Source organism: Fringilla coelebs, assembly GCF_963513975.1.
Source record: "Fringilla coelebs genome assembly, chromosome: 16".
Lineage (NCBI taxonomy): Eukaryota > Metazoa > Chordata > Aves > Passeriformes > Fringillidae > Fringilla > Fringilla coelebs.
The window spans coordinates 3,673,191-3,691,813 of record NC_140042.1 but is presented as its reverse complement, the minus strand read 5'-3'; the positions used below and the strand labels follow the sequence as shown (position 1 = coordinate 3,691,813).

At 44.2% G+C, this 18,623-nt stretch overlaps 1 protein-coding gene across 1 annotated transcript in view; it reads left to right on the top strand.

The window, feature by feature from the left end:
• The window catches only part of SDK1 (sidekick cell adhesion molecule 1), a 385,562-nt gene that overhangs the window by 308,934 nt on the left and 58,005 nt on the right, over positions 1–18,623 (top strand). Inside the window, exons 27-31 of the mRNA XM_084216867.1 lie at positions 164–353; positions 2,228–2,326; positions 10,921–11,115; positions 15,058–15,259; positions 17,092–17,195. Of these exons, the coding sequence (XP_084072993.1) occupies positions 164–353; positions 2,228–2,326; positions 10,921–11,115; positions 15,058–15,259; positions 17,092–17,195 (790 nt within the window). The remainder of the gene's footprint in view (positions 1–163; positions 354–2,227; positions 2,327–10,920; positions 11,116–15,057; positions 15,260–17,091; positions 17,196–18,623) is intronic.

Here is an 18,623-nt window from a genome sequence, read left to right as displayed (position 1 = left end):
TCAAAGTCAGCTGGAGAAGATACAGGAAGTGTGCTGGCTTTGAGAGGGGTGGCTGGTGAATGTTATCTCATTTTGTACTGGGTGACAAGGAGGAATCTCCCTCTCTTCAGTCCTCATGCAACAATCTCTTTCCTTCTGTGTCTCATCCACATTTATCCTGCAGATCCTTTACAAAGCAAAGGACTTGGACTCAGAACCCAAGAGCCAAACAGTGAGGGGGAACCACACCCAGTCAGTGCTGCTCTCAGGCCTGAGGAAATTTGTCCTGTACGAGCTCCAGGTGCTGGCATTCACCCGCATTGGGGATGGGGTGCCCAGCTCCCCAGCAGTGACAGAGAGAACCAAGGATGATGGTGAGTTTAAAGGTTGCCAAAACAACCATCTTATGTGAGCCAGCCTTTTAATGCAGATTTCTACTAGTGGTGCAAGTGTAGCCAACAAATATTTGGATTTTGGGGGGATTTTTTTTTCAGCTTTGAACCCAAAGGACATTGGCTGAACCTGGTTTATAACTCAGCAGTATCCCATTGGTCATGGGCTGAGAATCTGGAAAAAAGCACAGAAAACCAGTGTCCCCTATTTTCCTCCTTCCCTGCAGCTAATGAAGAGGAAGAAAACTTCTAATATTGAACTCTGTAGCTTGGTGGAGATAATTTCTATTGAAGACAATTTTAGAGACCAATTATAAATTCCTATTGAAGTTCAATCATGCTAAAAAAAAAAGTCCTGCAATTGAAAGCAATAAACAAATCTGGGTCTGACTGGACGGAAGAAAGAGGTGAAATTTACAACTTCAGTAGTGCACTCTCCTTTTTTTTTAACCCCAAAAGAATAAGGCATTGACCTTGGGAGTTGATCCTACCAGCTTCCTTTTGCAGCTGCCTCCAGCACTTCTCAGGGGGTTCCCAGTGCAGTTGGGTTCCTGAAGGAACCCAAGCAACACTCCCTGAGCACACTGGTGTGGTGGGAGCATTCCTGCTGATGGAATTCTACAGAAATTCAGTTCAATTCTTGAAATATTTTTTGGGCTTTGCAGATGCTAAAACTGCTTTTACTTCTATTACCTTTTAGGAATAAATAGGTTGAGATCAGTGTGAGAAGCTTCTGAAGTCTCTATCTTTCTCATCAAAATCTTTTCAAAATAATAATGGAGCACGCATTGGTTCACACAAGTAAATTCATTAGGATAATTTGGTTGGGCTGAAAACACATTCAAACTTCTGGCTTAACAAAACATTTTTCATGCAGTGCAGGGGAGGAAGGAGTGGGAGCATGTGGGGTCAGGAACAGGGACAACAACTCCCTGACATTTTTTTTAGCCTTTTTCTCAGCATACTCCCTGTGTGTGGACCTGGTTTTTCTTTGAAAGGAAAAATAAGAAAAGTTACTGTTAGCAGAACTCTGCAGGGAGAGAAAAGCACTCAATGAAATGTACATATCAGACTGTAATGAGAAATACTTAAAACTGTTTGTTTTGAATAACCCCATTATAGCAGTTCCTTCCTTAAGTGCATGTTGGCAAATGAAACTAATTGTTCTTCCATCTCCATACCCCTGACATAAATATGTTGTGTCTCCTCTGGGCTCAACTTAATTAAAAGTATCACCAGGAGTAATGCAGGTGGAATTTGTGCTGAAGGGGAAAATTCATGGATGGTAATGTATGAATTAGCATCTCCTCACCTCGTGAACCTGGGCTGGTCAGCACCATTTGTGTTAATGTGCCTCTCACCTGCCTCAGGTTCTCCTGCTCACACCTCAGTGTTTAAAATGCAAATGTAAAGTCAGGAAGCAGTTCAAAGCTGGTGCTGATGACACAAGGTATATTATTGAATTCCAACAGGTATGAAGTGGATTCAGCTATATAACTCTCTGTAAAGGTAGCTTGGTGTTTTGCTTCTTGATTTGTTTTCAGTTACACCGGTGGTGATGCTGCAGTGAAAAAGATCCTACAGAGCTCAGAGCTCATGGTGCAGTAAAAAACCACGAGGTGTAGGGTGCACTGGTCTGTGCTGTGTTTGGTGTCTGAGAGTGCTGAAGGCCTTTTTCCATGGACAGAATGTATATTTATATATAGAATAAATGCATATTATGCACGTGCACGCGTGCTCCCAACCACTATTGGAGAGATACAGCTTGTGTGGTAATTCTGTACAGGGTGAGCAGAAAAGCTGTGGTCCCTGTGCTGTGCAGCCCTGGCTGCCATGGCCTCTGTGTTGCCTTGCAGCCCCCGGGCCCCCCGTGAGGCTGGTGTTCCCCGAGGTGAGGCTGACGTCCGTGCGCATCGTCTGGCAGCCGCCGGAGGAGCCCAACGGAATCATCCTGGGTAAGGCGGAGCCCAAACCCCGGGCTGGCACCGAGGGATGGAGATCAGAGCAAGCCACAGCTGTTTGGTTTTCCTTTGCCTTGCACATAGGCAAATCTCTGGCTGAGGAAAAGAAAATGTGCTGCTGTCAGCTGAGGGGCTGTGGTGAGGGGATCAGCAGGGCTCCATGCTGTGGGTTTGCCTTGTCACGGACGTATTTTCTGAAAAATACTTTTGTGAGGATTTTTCTCCTGTGAAGCTGAGAGGCCTCAGACAGGAAATTTATCTGCTGCTGTGGAGGGCAACAGGTGCATCTGTGATTGGTCTCATGTGGATTGTTTCTACTTGATGACCAATCACAGTCTGGCTGTCTCGGACTCTCTGGTCAGTCACAAGATTTTATTATCATTCCATTCTTTTCTTTGCTCGCCTTCTGATGAAATCCTTTCTCTCTTTCTTTAGTATAGTTTTAACATATCATTTTCTTTTAATATAATATATATCATAAAATAATCAGTCAGCCTTCTGAAACATGGAGTCAAGATTCTCATCTCTTCCCTTGTCCTGGGACCCCTGCGAGCACCACCACATTTCCTGAGCCAGTATTCGGTGTTGTTCAAGGCCCCATGTCTGAATGTCATCTCTCCTCCCATCTGCATTTGGGTTGGTAACCTGTTTGGCTGGCTGCTGGGAAACCTGCCTGGAGACCTGGATTTTCCCCACCTTTGCCAGACACACCCAATGTTTCAGTTTCATGTGTGCTTCCATTTTATTGCTTCCTTGAGATAATATGTCTGACAGGTCATGAGGAGTTAATTCCTATTTGCCCTTTCATCAAGGCAAAGAGAGGCAGCAAGGCATTACAGGAATTTGCAGAAAACCTTCTCACCTTCCTGCTCTCATAACTCTTGGGTCGCCTTTGCAATATGTGCACCAGCCACTGTTGCACTTAAAATGTGAGCACTTCTACAATGTAAGAATCCATTCCTGCCTCTAAAATTAACATAGCTCATAGTTACCAAGCAATTTAGTGTTTTCTGCTGCTGCTGAACACATTTTACAGTGGTTCTGGCTGGTGAGTGAAGATTTATGTCTCAATTCTGAGAACAGAAGCAAAAGCTTTTGTTTTTATCTAGTACTCAGTCTGCCAGGCCTTTCTGCTTCTAATTTCACTGCCATCATTCAGGCTCATGTGTTGGCTTCCAGCAATATTCCCTAAAGCCTTCCTTGCTGGCTGGAGGGTGCCTGCCTGAAATGCTCCTGCAGAGGTGGCATTGCTTTAGATACAGAACTCGCCCTGCATTGCGAGTCTTAAATCTTAATCTTAAATCTTGACTTAAATCTTGACTTAAATCTTGAGTCAAGAACTCAAAGTGTTTGCTCAGGTGTGTAGTTTACCAAAGTGATCCTGGCATCTGAAGACACAGGGAAATCATCAAACAGCATCCAAAGGCAGACACTGCAGGATTTTCTGAGCAAGAGGAGGAGTCTGTGTGAAGCTTGGCAGTGGTGAGCTGCCAGAGATGGATCCACGCAGGGTTTCTCTGTAGCTCAAGGAAGTTTGGCTTCCAGGTTGTCTTGTGGGTTTGATTTGTTGCTTTTTTTAAGGAACTGTGTGTCCTAGAACTTGCTCTCAGCAGAGATTGAGATTTGAGTCACAGGATGTGGTTAAGGAGAAAAAAAAACATTTGATAGGAGTGATGAGAAAGCACAAAAGACATTTTGCTGCCCCAACTGTGCTCCAACCTCTCACGTTGCTGCACTTTGTCGGCCTCATTTGCTGGAGTTGCTGCAAGATCAGTGGAGTAGGAACCCTCCTTTATTTTGTCTTTGCAGAGTGCTTGGTGCAGTGCATCCCCTCCACAGCTGGTTCTTGCTCTTTGCTATTATGGTGATGATAAAATCATAAAAAAAAACAGGGTTGAAAGGAAAGGGAAAAGCTGTCCCTTAAAGAATCTTTGGCATGTTTGGAGTGTAGACTGTTGTTTCCAATGTCTTTCACAGCCCATGCCCAGCAAGACATCCCAGGATACTTCACACAGTCCTTGACTACTCTGGTGGTGTAACTCAGTCAGTTCATGTCCCACTGTTCATTCCTGCTCTTTCCCACAGTACACTTCCAGGTCAGCCAGTCCTCCTTTCACAAGAACATTCAGCCTTTTCTCTTTAAGTGAGATAATTTGCAGATGCCTTTATTGAATTTCATCTCACTGATTCCAGACCATCTCTCTTCATTACCCAGATCTCTTTAAATGACACTCATGTCCTCTAAAGTGTACACAGCTTGGTTTCATTTTTAGAGTTTGCAAGCAGATTGGCAATTCCATCAGCGAGGTCATTAATGAAAGTATTAAACAGGACCAGACTCATTCATGACGTCTCATGAGAGCTTACTATGTCCTCCCAGGTTGTTAGCAAATCATTGATAACAACACTTTATTTTTGTAAGCATTCATTTCAAAATATGTGGTGTTTTTCTTAGATTCTGTTATTGTGTTTGCTTTTGGTGGGACTGTGTGTAACCATATTAAAGCCTTACTCAAAGTCAATGTGGATCATATCTACTCTTCCCACCTGGCCAATTACACTGTCAAAATGGAAAACAGATTATTTGATATTTATTATTTGCTCCAATCAAACAGATATTGGCTGTTCCCTGGCACATTATTATCCTCATGGATGCTTGTATATTGACTCATATTTTTTTTCCAGGTTCTTTCTGTGTATTGAACTTTAGTTTGATTTGTCCATAATTTCTTTAGTCGGTCTTTCCTCCTTTTAAAAGATGGTGTACTCTGTTTGCCCTTTTGTAATGTTCTGGGATGTCACCTGTCGTCCACAAGTCCTAGATGAGAATGGCTAATTATTCAGAGACAGCTCCATCTCTGCAGGGCAATTTTCATCAGGCCTTTCTGACTTGATTACATCCAGCTTAACTAAATATTCGTTAACCTGTTCTCCATTCCAGCCTGCATCCCTGCTTACATTGTTGTCACTTTTAATTTGTGTGGAGGGTCTTGTCAGCACCAACTTCTTGTTGTGTGTGAAAATGCAGCAATGCAGGTACAAGCCTTCCTTCCCTCTCTGCCTCACCTGTCTTGTGCTCATTTTTTTTCTTCCTGCTGGCTGACCTGTTCTCCTTCTCTCCCTCAGATTTCTAATGTATTTATGAAATCTTTCTCGTTGCCTTTGCTTCCCTTCAGGTGATAACTCACTTTGCTCTTTGGCCGTTGTGATTTTGTCCCTATGTGCCTGTGCTGTCTATTTATACACTCCCTTAGACCTGTGTCCTGTTTCAACTTTTTGTCCAACTCACTTTTGATTTTCAGGTCATTAGTGAGCTCTGAATGCAAACATATTGGCCTCTTAACATCTTTTGTCTGTGTTGGGATAGTTGTACCTTTTTTTTTTTTTTTTTTGTATCTTAAAATGGTCAGCTAACCTGGATTCCTTTTTCCCTTAGAATTCCTTCCCAGGGGGATGTTACCTGCCAGTCCCCCCCATCCTCCTCTTTGAAATCCATTGTCTTTATTCAACAGTTCTGACTTTCATTTTCTCAGTGGTGGAAATACTGAGGTTCCTGGAGGAAGTAGTTAGCTGCCAAAGAGAGAAAAAGGGAAAATTGCTCATGCTGGGTACTTCTGTGATCTTTCCTAAGAAGTGAACCGTGCTTCAAAAATAGATAGAAACTATGTGTAGCGTTCTAAGGAAAGGTTGCAATTTTGGGGAGTTTTCTGGTTTTTATTTTTTTCCCTGTACACTTTTTACATCTCATTACTATAATGAACCTCCAAAACACCACTCCAACCTTCTGGTCAAGTGCACCAAAGTGGAGTCATTGGGAAAAATAAGTGAATGTAATTTTGTGTGCTGCCCTTCTATTCACTCCTGGGGCTCAAAAGAAAAACCACTTGCTTTGCAAGAGCGACTTATATTCAGAGCCTTTGAACTAATGTTCCTGCTCTGGCTGCCTTGTCCTCTGAGCATACACGCACCTTTGCAGCTAACATTTTTGTAATCTATATAAAAACATGTTCTAGCATTTCAGAGAGAGATTAGCAGGATGAAATACTGGCAGGCACCAAGAAGGAAAACCACTTGTTTGTTTTTTTAAATATTTTACCATGCAAGACTGTGAGATATTTCCCTTTTTCCTTCTGGGAATGTTACTCCAACCATCTGAGGTTTCACTCAGTCTTCCTCTCTGTACTCAGTTCAGCCAGCACCCACAGAGTTCTCTCAAATACTATTAAAGATAAATGAGACATTAATGTGCATTTGTGCACTTCAAGCTATGAGCTCCCCCTGAAAACGAGAGCTTAACCCACATCCTCCCAGGCCCTGGTTAGTATTCCTCACGGTATCCTCTTATTTAGCGTTTACCTGGAGCTTATTGCAAAAAAAAAAAATTGTAAGAACTCCGTTGAGAATTAGAACCAAAATTGGATGTAATCCATGTTTGCAAATTCCTATTTTGATCCCAGGCTGCATTTGCACACCCGCTGGCCCTAAAACAGATAAGCAGGAAAATCAACAAACTGGATTGCTGCTCCGCCGCGCCGAGCGTAACCTCGTGGTATCGCTCGGCTCTCCCCGAGTTCTGTGACAAATTAATAATTGTTTGTATCTCTGCCGCACCGTGGCCTGCACCAACGGGTGCTGTCACTTCTTGAAGGGCTTTGTATGGTGATGAGCCTGAAAGCTTTTTGATATTCACGGGGTGTTGTCACCCTCCTGCTGCCTGTTTGCTTCGGGGAATCCGGCGGCTGTGTTGCGGTGACCTAACGTTTAACAGGCAGCTGCCATTTATGGAGTTTGGGAAGTGTGCAGCTCATGGAACTGCTTGCACTTGTGCAAAAAAATGCTCAAAAAGATGATGAAGTGAAAAGTAAGCCTAGTTTCAATGAATAAATAAGCTCCCGAAGATTTGATCCTTTCGGGAGGGTTTTTTATGCTGTTTTGGCCTGGTGAGTGGCAGCACTCCCAATAGCAGAAAGGAGTTGGGATCTAATGCCATATGGCAAAAATGTTCAGAAAATAATAGGACTTCTTATTGACTATCCAGGTATTTCACACTCTGTAAGATATTCCTTTCCCCAAAAAGTTTGCCTCGATCACCTTTTAAAGGTTATACTTTCATTCATAGCCTTTGATTTTTTTAAGTTTTTTTTCCCTAAGATATCTGCAACATCTTATTGTCATAATCTAGCAAGGAAAGGAAGCTGCTCATTCCTCCACTGCAGCAATTGGCTGTTATAGCCCTCGAGCATACATTAATTTCTCTTTGAACACTTTCCATTTACCTCTATTGATTTGCCTCGTTTGATTTCACTTAACATTTCCTTTCTTCTCCTATCCCTTGTTGCTGAAATTCATCAACTTAATAATTTTATCTTTTTGATCTTGCATTAGCCCTAGTTATTATCCAAGCTGTAGTTTAAGTACTGAGTCTTCTGTGCCACTCAGAAAAAATAAAAGTAATGCTTTTTATGCCAGTCTGGATCCTCATTGTCCCAAACTGTCCAACAGGGGGTCAGAATGAAGTACTGGGTGTCTCTCAGGCAGGTTGTAGGTAGCAATAAAAGTGAGCTGAGTTCAGGTGTAGAGCTTGGATATTTGCCTTGGAATCAGACCTTTGGAGGTGTTGAGTTTCTTAGGAAATCTGTTAAGGTGATGGCTCTGGTTGTGTAAACTCAGGAAAACAGATATTTCTTCAGACTTTGAGCCAACAGCAGATGTAGGAGGGGACAGTGAAAGCTGCTGCTGTTTTTCACAGAGATTCAAGGAAAGGGAGTTTGCAGAGCCTGTCAGAGAGACAGGCTGTGACAAGTGATTTCCTCTTTCTCTACAGCTAAATTAATTATTTCACTAGCCACAGCCCCACTCTTGTGTAAGATATTGTAATGGCCTAGATATGTATGTGTTCCTTTGCCTAATCTGGGTGTGTTTGTAATTGCTTTCCAGCATGACTGCCACCATTTAGTAGTAAATAGTTATCTTTCTATTCCCCCCTTACATTTTAACTACACTTCATATTTTACAAAGGTTTAGAAAAGAGAGGAAATTACTCGACAAGGATATGTCCCAGATATCATACTTATCTTTTAATAACTAGATAAATCAACTTTTCTATTCTTTTAATGTTCTCTGTTTCCCTCCAGGTCTTATTCTTTGCATCTTATATCCCTTTATCAAGCTTCTTTAGCCATCTTAGTTGCTTTTTCCTTCATCTTTCTTGCTTCTGTAAAAATTTCCCCAGTGCCTTTCTTTGACTATTTTTTCCTCCTTGTTAAGTTCCTGCACTGGGGTTTTCACTCCCACATTCTTCACATCAGTATAAACAAAAAAGATCATATATATCAGTTCCTTCTCCCTGTTGCTCTCTGTCTTTCTGTGGACTTTTAAAAAAGATCAAAATATTGCAGCATTAAAGGTACAGAAATACTTTGCTGAAATATATTGGACCAGTAATGGAAAAACTAGTCCCATGGATAAAAGGAGATAATTTGCAGGTGAAAGAATGAAATGTTGAAAGTGTAAGACCCCAAGACTTTGCTGGGATCTAAGCATACTCAGGAGCACTGAAAAATCAGGAGACTTTTTAATTGATTAGAATACAATAGAACAGAACAGACTATTCCAGTTGGAAGGCACCTATAACAATAATCAAGTCCAGCTGCCTGACCAGTTCAGTGCTGACCAAGTTACAGCATTATTAAGGGCTTCATCCAAATGGCTTTGAAACACAGACATGCCTGGGGCATTGCCCACCTCTCCAGGAAGGCAGTTTCAGGTTTGACCACCCTCTGGTAGATCAGCACCCCCCTCTCCACACCCCCTCCTCAGGGAGCTGTGTGGTCACCCCTCAGCCTCCAGACTAGACAAACCCAAAGTCCTCAGGCACTCCTTGTAGGACATTACTGCCAGCCTTTGGAGAAATCTAAAGCTGTCCACCCAGCTGTGGAAATGTTCCTGTGGGATTAAACCAACCACAGCCTGGGGGAGCGGGGGCTGAAGCCAGGAGGGCTCGGAAAAGCCGGGTCACTCCTCGAGGTTTCGGTGCAAATTGTTCCACGTGAAGCAGCCACGACTGCTGCCCCATGTCCCCAAGCAGCTGCCAGAGAAGAAAGGACAAGGAAACCCTGGTGCATCATCAGTGGCACTGTGAGAGTCAGCACAGCAAAATTAATACCATCTGTATCCCAATTAAATTCCACTGTTTGTGGCAGAGCACGCCACACGTGAGTGGCATCAATTCCAGGGGCTGCAGGAACTCCAGGCCTTTTCTTTGAGTGGTAATGTGGCAACTGTGGCATATTCACAGTGGGAAATAAATGTCATTGGGTTTTCTCTAATAGCCATAGGTAAGACCAGCCCCTCAGATTTCATGCACTGACCTTCCCAAATGAACCATGCCAGGTTTGGCTCCCCTTGGTCTTGTTACAGCCAAGATGTGGTGGGAGTTCAAACTCTAGCTGGGATATTAATTCCATGAGAAAGAGATGGCTCAGGTGCTGCAGACCTCTTTTGTCATTCAGAGGGTGAGCAGAGGGTTGGCAGAGCTGTGCCGTGACTGTTTTGTTTTCAGCTGGTTTGATTTGGATTTGTTGGCTTTGCTCTGCCCTGTGTAAGTCCATGGAGCATTTAATCATACATTCAGCTCGGGCAATAAAACCCCACATCAGTTCTGCTATTAATTGATTTTGGAAGTCAGCTGCTGGACTGGAAGTTACCATTGAGCTCCAGAAGTGAGAGCCTGATTGAATTGCTGGGTTTACAGAATAGATTTGAACATTTGGCAGACCCTCTTTGGGGGACAGTTGTCGCTAGTGGTGCGTAAGAACCCTGGAAGCTCTCCTTGCACAGTGGAATCATTAATAACCCAGGCTAAACTGCGAGCTCCTGATTGTCAGGCAGGGTGGAAGGGGGGTTATCACTTACAGGCATCAGCAAAATTGATTATTGAGACCTGCATGGATGAAGCAGGACCACAGAGCTTGCAGACTCCTTCCTCGGGCGCTGGGCAAGGGCAGCGATGCTGAATGACAGAAGGGTGGCTTCATTGGCAGTTCTGGCACTCACTGCTGAGGGAAAAGCACTTGCAGAAAGGAGGAGCAACCTTTGACTGGAGCAGTGTGAAGGCTGCATGGTTGGTCAACCTAGCTGCTGAAGCTGCAGCTGAAGAACCTTGAATTTGAGCCAGTCATGAAACTGGGAGAGGGCAGAATAACCTGTGAGCGTGGGTTGGAAAGCTGGAGTGTTGCTTTGACCCACCTCAGTCAGGTGACACATTGCACCAGCTCTGTTCCTTTGCTTTCCAAAAAGGTGCCAGAATGCTCAGGAAGGATTAAACTGGTTTTGCATCTTGTTGGTCTAAGGAATGGAAACTGAGCTCAGTTTCATGGTAGTTGCATCCAGCAGAGCTTTGTGTGTGAGTGATTTCCTTTGTAAGGTGTGTGGCATCTGCCAAAAAGCAGAGTTGTGTAACACCAAAGGCAGTAGATTACTTTTCTCCCAACTTCAGATAAGCATGTAATTAGGATAAACTAATAGTGCTGGTGCTCTTTTGTCCCTGCTAGAGAAGCCAGCTGAGCCTTTTCCCCTCTCTGCTGCAGGGTACCAGGTTGCCTACCGCCTGGCCAGCAGCAGCCCCAACAAGTTCACCACGGTGGAGGTTGGCTCCACAGTCCGGCAGTTCACAGCTACAGACCTGAGCCCAGAGTCAGCCTACATCTTCAGGACATCTGCCAAGACCAGGCAGGGCTGGGGGGAGCCTCTGGAAGCCACGGTGATCACCACGGAGAAACGAGGTAATGCTTGCAAGCCGTGGGTTCGGGGAGTTTCTGTGCCTGCCCTGGAGCCTGCACTGCACTTTGGGGGATTTTAATAGCAGGCTATGCCTCCTCCTTCTCACCCCATAAACCTGCCCCAGTCCATGGCAGCATCATGATTTGAGAAAGCAAGGCAGACTTTTATGAGACACAGTTCTTCTAACCTGCCGGGCTGTTGGAATTGATTTTTCCATCAGCTGCTATATTGGCCATGTGCAGCCTCCTTTTGCAGTCAGATGGGCTTTTTTTTTTTTTTTTAGCTCTCTCATTTTCTAGAAAGATTGCAATCTTAAGAAAGTAAGTGATGGATGAATTATATTGATTAGGGAACGCAAAATGAGAGGCAGTGGTGTTGCAGAATTTCTCCACAGCTCCTCCACCGTGCCTCAGCCCTGACCTAATGTGTTTGTAATTACTCTGGCCTTTCGCTGCCACACGCTCCAGCAGAGCCTTTGCATCTGGATTGCCCAGGCTTTTTCTGCTTCTTGCATCAGCCATTAAATGGTTGTTTGCATCCTGACTCTCCAGACGAGTTCTGTTCTGAAGGGAATCTAGAAGGTGGCATTTATATGTGTGTGTAAATGAAACCAGATGCTTTGATACCAAATGTACCAAAATGTGAAAGACGTGTAAGGTATTACAGGATCTGCTCTGCATCACTGCTTGTTTTTAATGCTTTGGCTCAAGGAACTGCTCATTCCTCCAGTTTTAGAACTGATCTGTAGAGCTTCAGTTAAAAAATTTGCATTTTCTACTTGTGCATGAAGATTTTTAATTTTTTTTTATTCAGAGCTAAAAGAGAATATATTGCTGAATATTGGTGGAGAACAAGAGTGTGGATTTTTCCCTAGTCTTGCATATAGGTCACGTTCCACTGCAAAGAATGTATCAGGTCTCTTGAGCTGGCAAAATCAAAACAAGCCAGGGTAACTCTACCAGCATCACTGGGTTTTGTGCTATGTCTGGATATTGACATTTTTAAGCAAAATTCTCCCTCAAAAACTAGAACCATACAACTTCCATGCCTTATAAAAGTCACAGTTCAGAGAAGAGCATACTCCAGCAGGTCACCACACCAGACCTCCACAGACATCTTTCATCTGTTGTTAGAATTTCTGCATGTGCTTGTGGGCCTGCTCTTGGTGCACTACAATGCAACCAAGGACATGTGCTTTTAATTCCTAAAATATTCCTGATAAGCAATCATTTGTTTAAAGTCCTTTCTACACCTTGCATATCATTTATTGCAAGAGTAAGGATCTCCCATTGTATTTGCCAGCAATGTCTTCCTCATTATTTTTCTTTTAACACTTTTAAGAAGAGAGGAAGTTGATGTTCAGCTACCAACAGCAAGAGCCTGTGAAGTGCATTTCAGGTACTCCTGGCCTGTTTGGTTGGGTTTAAAATTCCCTCTGGCAAAGCTCTGCAGGTCATGTGCAGCCTTCCCAGTGCATAACAGAGCAGTCCTCAGAGAAAGAACCTCTGGAGATGTATTAGGAAATTGGAAGTGCCTCTTCTAAAGGTACTGTCCATCAAAGAGATTTATCAGCTCAAAGTTTCTCCCACCCCGCTCTGATTGCTGTCAAAGGGAGGTTCAAAGCCTGACATGTAGAGGCTTCCAAAAAAAAACCCACCATGCCAAAAAATGTGAATTCTCAAAGCTCAGAGCCTCTCCTGCTCAATAAAATGTGCTGAGATTCCCCAGACTGTGCACGAGGATGCACAACAGCTCAAGGCAGAACTCCCAGCTCCACTGTGGGAACAGTGACCCCTTGTTGCTATCAATGCTTTGGGGTTATCTTCAGTACCCTAATCACAGCTTAACATGATCCCTTTCTCTTTTTGATGGACAGCTCTGCTGGGTCTCTACGTGCTTGGGAACAAGTTTAATGACCCCATATAAAGTATAAGGACAACGATGTGTTTTCTCACATCAGCAGGAATTATAAAAGGGGATGATAATGAAATTTATCCAGTGCAGCTATTTAGCTAGAAAACAAGAAATTAACTGAAATGTGTATACATTACAATAAATATTCTAGAATGAAAAGATAGCTAATTCCTGGTAATAAAGATGTATTTAATATCCTCATAGACCTTGATACTAAGGTAGACAGACACAAAAATTCTCTTGAAAATTAACAAAATTAGTCACTCTTGCCTTTGTAAATTCCTTGGTTAATCCCAGTATAAATCTTTACATTTTGCAGCGATGCCTGTGATTTATAGATCCCCAGTTATACTGTGGCTGTATTCTCCAGAGCCTCTACTGCAGTGCTTTGAATCCACACTTCAGAATAGTCAACGCTGGTGATCAGGGCAGAACTGAGTCAAAAAAACTGAAATGTAGCAAGAAATTAAAAGTAGTCTATGGAGTCATGTGGCCTTTCAAGCCTGCACTGACAGTCTCACCTTTGCATTTGCTTGTGGCTAAACTCCCATAAATAAACTCTTTATACTAATGGGTTTGTACAAACAGTCAGGGAGTATATCCTGCAACAGGGGAGATTTTAAGATCTCCCATTAACAGCAGAAGGAAGCCAAATCATGGGAGACTTGACTGCAAGATCTGACCTGCCCAAAAGTGCAGAGCTTATCAGCAGAATGTATAAAATCCCTGCATGACTCTCCCTCCCTGGCATGGAATAACCCCACGTCCCTGTCTCTGCCTGTCAGTGTAAGGCACTGACCTTTCGCGTCGTGCTGCTGCTCGCAGGCTGCTGGCACCCAGGGCTTCCTCCAGCTAATAGCTTACAAGTCTTTGGGCACTGATGTCAGCGAGAGCAGGCTGCAGAGAAATGCCAAAACATGCAGGAAGTGGTTGTAGGGGGTGGCAGGGAAATGAAGCGCTGGCCGTACGGAGCTGTGAGGAATCAGGCAGGCAGAGGTGTGTTTATGGAAACAAGTGCTGATGAAGTTGAATTGAATTGCTTCTCAAAAGCAAGTCACTGCGGTGTCTCCAATCAATTTCTGCTTTATAACATGCCACACATTTTAATCAGAATCAATAATCTTCATGATAAACAATTAAACAATTATTCCTCACTCTATAGAGTTTCTCTATTGAAATCGATGGAGTGCGGAGATGCGGTGACGGGAAAGGAGATCTGTAATGAAACAGTTGGTGGCTGGCATGCTTACACCTGCATTGCCATTCCCTGCTCATCCCAGAGGTGTGAGGGTAATTACCCTAGAGAGATCTCCCTCAGCACTGGCTGGTTTGACTTTGCAGGTTCAAGGTTAGTGGGTATGAAGGGAAGAGTTGGGGAGATCTGGAGGGACCTGCAGCAGGTGCTCCAGCCCCAGCTCTGTGCCGGTTCCAGGCTGGGGTTTGGAAGCAGCAGCACCAGGAGCTGCTGATGCCTCCTGGTTCAGGAATTCAGCATCAGCTGCGTGTGCTTGGACTCTGCCACACAACTACCTGTTCCAGCTCACCCCTTCCTCTTCCTCATGCCTCAGCAGGGGGAAGAGGATGCTGCATAGCACAGAGAGAACAGAGTTCCTGGTACCAAGGAGTAAGAACAGGTTAAAAAGGGAGCTGATTTATGCTCAGATTCTGTCAAAAGAGCAGTTGCAGCCAGAAGCACAGCTGAGTTTCATTTAAGATTGCCTTGCTTTGCTTGGCTGCCAGTCCTGATGATTCTTCTTTAACCTGCTGGGTCAAGACTCCGCCAAGTTTGAGGTCCACTGTGAGGAAGGTTTATATCCTGCAGTGACCTTTGATGCAGGGAGATAAGAATCAGTTTTACTGCTCCCCCTTGCAGTAGAAGGTTAAGGAATGGGATGGTTGTATACTTCATGTGGCAAATCCAAAATTTCAATTCCCTGTGGCTTTACCACTGTGAAAATCTGAGCAGGCTGTCTCATTTTACATTGTTTTGAATTTCCTCTCAAAGCAGCTAAATTATGGTTTGATTGCAGAGCGACCAGCGCCTCCCAGGCAGGTGATGACCCCCCAGGCTGACGTGTCCTCCCGGAGCCTGGTGCTGACCTGGGTCCCTGGCAGCGATGGATCGTCTCCAATCCGATATTTCACCGTGCAAGTGCGGGAGCTGCCACACGGGGACTGGCAAACCTACTCCTCCTCCATCAGCCACGAGGCCACATCCTGCCTTATCGAAAGGTACCACGTGCTCCCAGGCTGGCACAGAAATTCCCATCCTTTCCCACTAGTTAGGAAACCAAACCAAGCATCACTCAGCTTCATGTTCTTTTTGGGGGAGAGAGGTTAAGTGAGGCCACTGCTCCCATTTTAGAGGTGGTGTTATGAACAGCAGTTGAGAGATTTGCTGAAGGTCATGCAATAAATCTAATTAAAGTTGGACTGCAGTGCATCTTTTTGAAGCCTTTCCTGGAAGCTCAACACCACAGATAACACTACTCAGGCTAAATCATATGTAGCTACACAGTGCTCTGTAAAATACAACTAGTTAAAAATCCTTTCAGTAGTGACTGATGTTAAAATCCACTCCGAATGCTGCATTGCAATTATCTCTACATAAGCTTTTCCAGATGAAATGAGAACCATTTTTATCTGTATTTTCCATACTGAAGTTTATAGATAGCATCAGAATGTTTAAACTTTGTTATTCAGGCTTCATTATATCCTCTGCAATACTGGTGTAATTAAAGTCCTTGTAACATCAGCAGAAGTAATTGAATGTCTACGAGCAGGTACTTGTTTTGCTGTCCATTTCCTCTGTTGACGAGCCAGTACAAATCAGATTATTTCTAAAGGGCTGTGAGCTTTAGGCTTTAGAATCAGGTATTCCGAGCATTCAGATACAGATTTTTGGGTCTGTTATTAAAAGCATTAGTGGCTGTGGTATATGGCAGCTGACTGGTTGTGTGCCAGTATCTTTCCAGTCAAAACCTGCAAAAACAAGAAAACCATCTATGTCACTTACACTTGACATTGGCATGACTGAAAACAAAAGATAAAAAGGATGGTTTACATTAATCAAGTTGCTTTAGGTAAGTGATTCTGTCCCGATAGGGTGGCACTACTGAAAGAGATTTCTTCTCCCCCTTGCTGAAAGCACTTTCCTGTGGAAGTCCAGAAGAGTCATGGATGTAAGAGTGCTGCCCATCAGAATGCATTATCCTTGATGTTTAATCATTCCTTACAAGTAACTTGGGTTTGTAGTCAGTGTTCCATCTGCCAGAGGATGGTTAGACACTACTAATTAATTAGTGAAATCCCCTCTAAGTTACAGCTCTGCATTTCAAACCTCTGCCTGCAACTCCAAAGGCAGCCTCCCCTTCACCTCCCCTGCCAAGCCAAGGCAGAATCATCTTTGCAAGGTTATGTCAGCTGGAAATCACTCTTTGCATATCTTAAAGCCCCACATAGATAAAAGAGCTGCAGGGAACCTGTTGTCACCGTCTTTATTAAATAATCCAAGTAATGGCATTAATTTGGGATTCAGCAGGAGCAAAATGCACTGATCAAGTGGTGTGGTGTAAGGGATTAGTCAGGAGCTGGCACTCTGAATTCCAGAGCCTGCTGGGCCCTGGCTGACCCTGGGCATGTCTGCTGCCTCCTCCCCACCTGTCCTGCCCATCCGTGCTCGGAGGACGGGCTGACCCAGATGGCGTTGGAGGATATCTCAGCAAAGCACCTGGAAAGCCAGGCTCTGCACAGCCATGCAGAACTCAGATAGCAAGCCCCAGTCGTGGGCTGCTCCATGAGCTGCAGCCTCAGGTGTGTGTTCTGGTGGTCTCATTTATTCAGCAATAAATGATTGTGTCTGGGAACTCAGGGCAGGGGACATCTGGGAAGGTGCTGATGGCAGCAGGGGTGGGAGACGGGAGAGACTGCAGAGAAGAGGCGATGGGGACAGGAGACAAACTGCTCAGTGACTCTGATGGGCAGTGGAGTTCTCTGTGAAGGCAAGTTGTGATGAGGGAGGGAGATTTCATCCCCTTTTCAGCCTTGTTTTCCCCACTCCACAGCTTGAACCCGTTCACCTCCTACAAGCTGCGAGTGAAGGCCACCAATGACATCGGGGACAGCGACTTCAGCGCGGAGACAGAGGCGGTCACCACCCTGCAGGATGGTAAGGGAGGAGGAGGAGAGGCACACTGGGGGCTGCCCAGAGCTCCTGCAGGGTGTTCTCCATGGAGGCTGGAGTGAAAACCAACAGCCAATGCAGTTTTGTCCACAGGAAGTTGACACAGGTAGCAATGAGATATGGCTGAATTAACAGGCAGCCTTTAAGTGTCCTGCTGTGCCCTCTGATAATGAATCATACTTTCAGGAGTCTCAAAATGGATTTAAACTTTGTATGATTGGCTTCCAAACTCTGCACTAACCATTATCTTTGCAGAAATTGAATAATTTACAAGAGAGCATTAAAAATAAATGTAGAGCCCTGCATACATTTGAAGAAGTTTCTTCAATTGTTTTCCCCTCACAATCCACATCAGTCTGCAGAATGGCAAAATTGCTGAGGTATAAGTAAGAAAGAGTATGAAGCTCCTGGAAACATGAGCATTTAATCCTGCAGATCAGGACTAATAAACTGTGAATGACATTGACAAGGCTTTTATTTTTAGCCTTAGAGATCAGCTTCTAATTCCTTGATTGTATAAAGTCGATGCCTGAATGCAGAAGTAGCTCTGATGTCTTGAATGGAGAAGGGAACTCTGCCAAGTAGGAAAAGCATCAGTATGTGCTTTTACCCTGGGAAATTGGGCAATCCTGGGATACATACATGGATAAATATATACATGTGGGTGCTATGAGGTGGGGGGCAATCTCTTCTCCCAAGTAAGAAGTGGTAGGACATAAGGAAATGGCCTGGTTGCACCAGGGGAAGCTTAGATTGAATATTAGGGAAAATTCCTTCACTGTAAGGTTGCTCAAGCACTGGCAAACGCTGCCTAGGGCAGTGGTGGAGTCCCCATCCCTGGAGGGATTTGAAAGCCATGGACATGTGGCACTTGGGGACATGAGTTAGTAGTGGGCTTGGAAGTGCTGATTTATTGTTGGACTTGATGGTTTTAGAGGTCTTTTCCAATGATTCTTAAAGATTTTATGGTTGTATATCTTCATATCTATATATATGTGTGGTGCTAGGAATTATTTCCTACAGAGCAAGGAGTGATGAGTTAGAAATGACACTGACCTATAAAAATAGGAAGCCATTTTGCCAGGGAACATATGATCTTGAAACCAGAAGACCAGAGAGAGGACAGAGCTCAGGGATGTGGGATGTTAAACAGGAACCCATTTAATACCTGACCAATGTGCTAAGCAGCCCCTTAAAGGCATCCTGACTCTCCACCTTCCTGCACAGCAGCAGCAGGGTCAGTGCAGGCTGTAACTGGTGCTAATGAGGCAGCACTGACTCGCTGTTTTGGAATTTAAAATTTCATTTTAAGTTCTCTTTGAATTTAGCTACAGTGGATCCAGAGTTGTGTTTGGCCTCCTCACAATACAGCTGGGAAAAAACTGTGAAAGCTTCTCACCTCCTCAACAAACT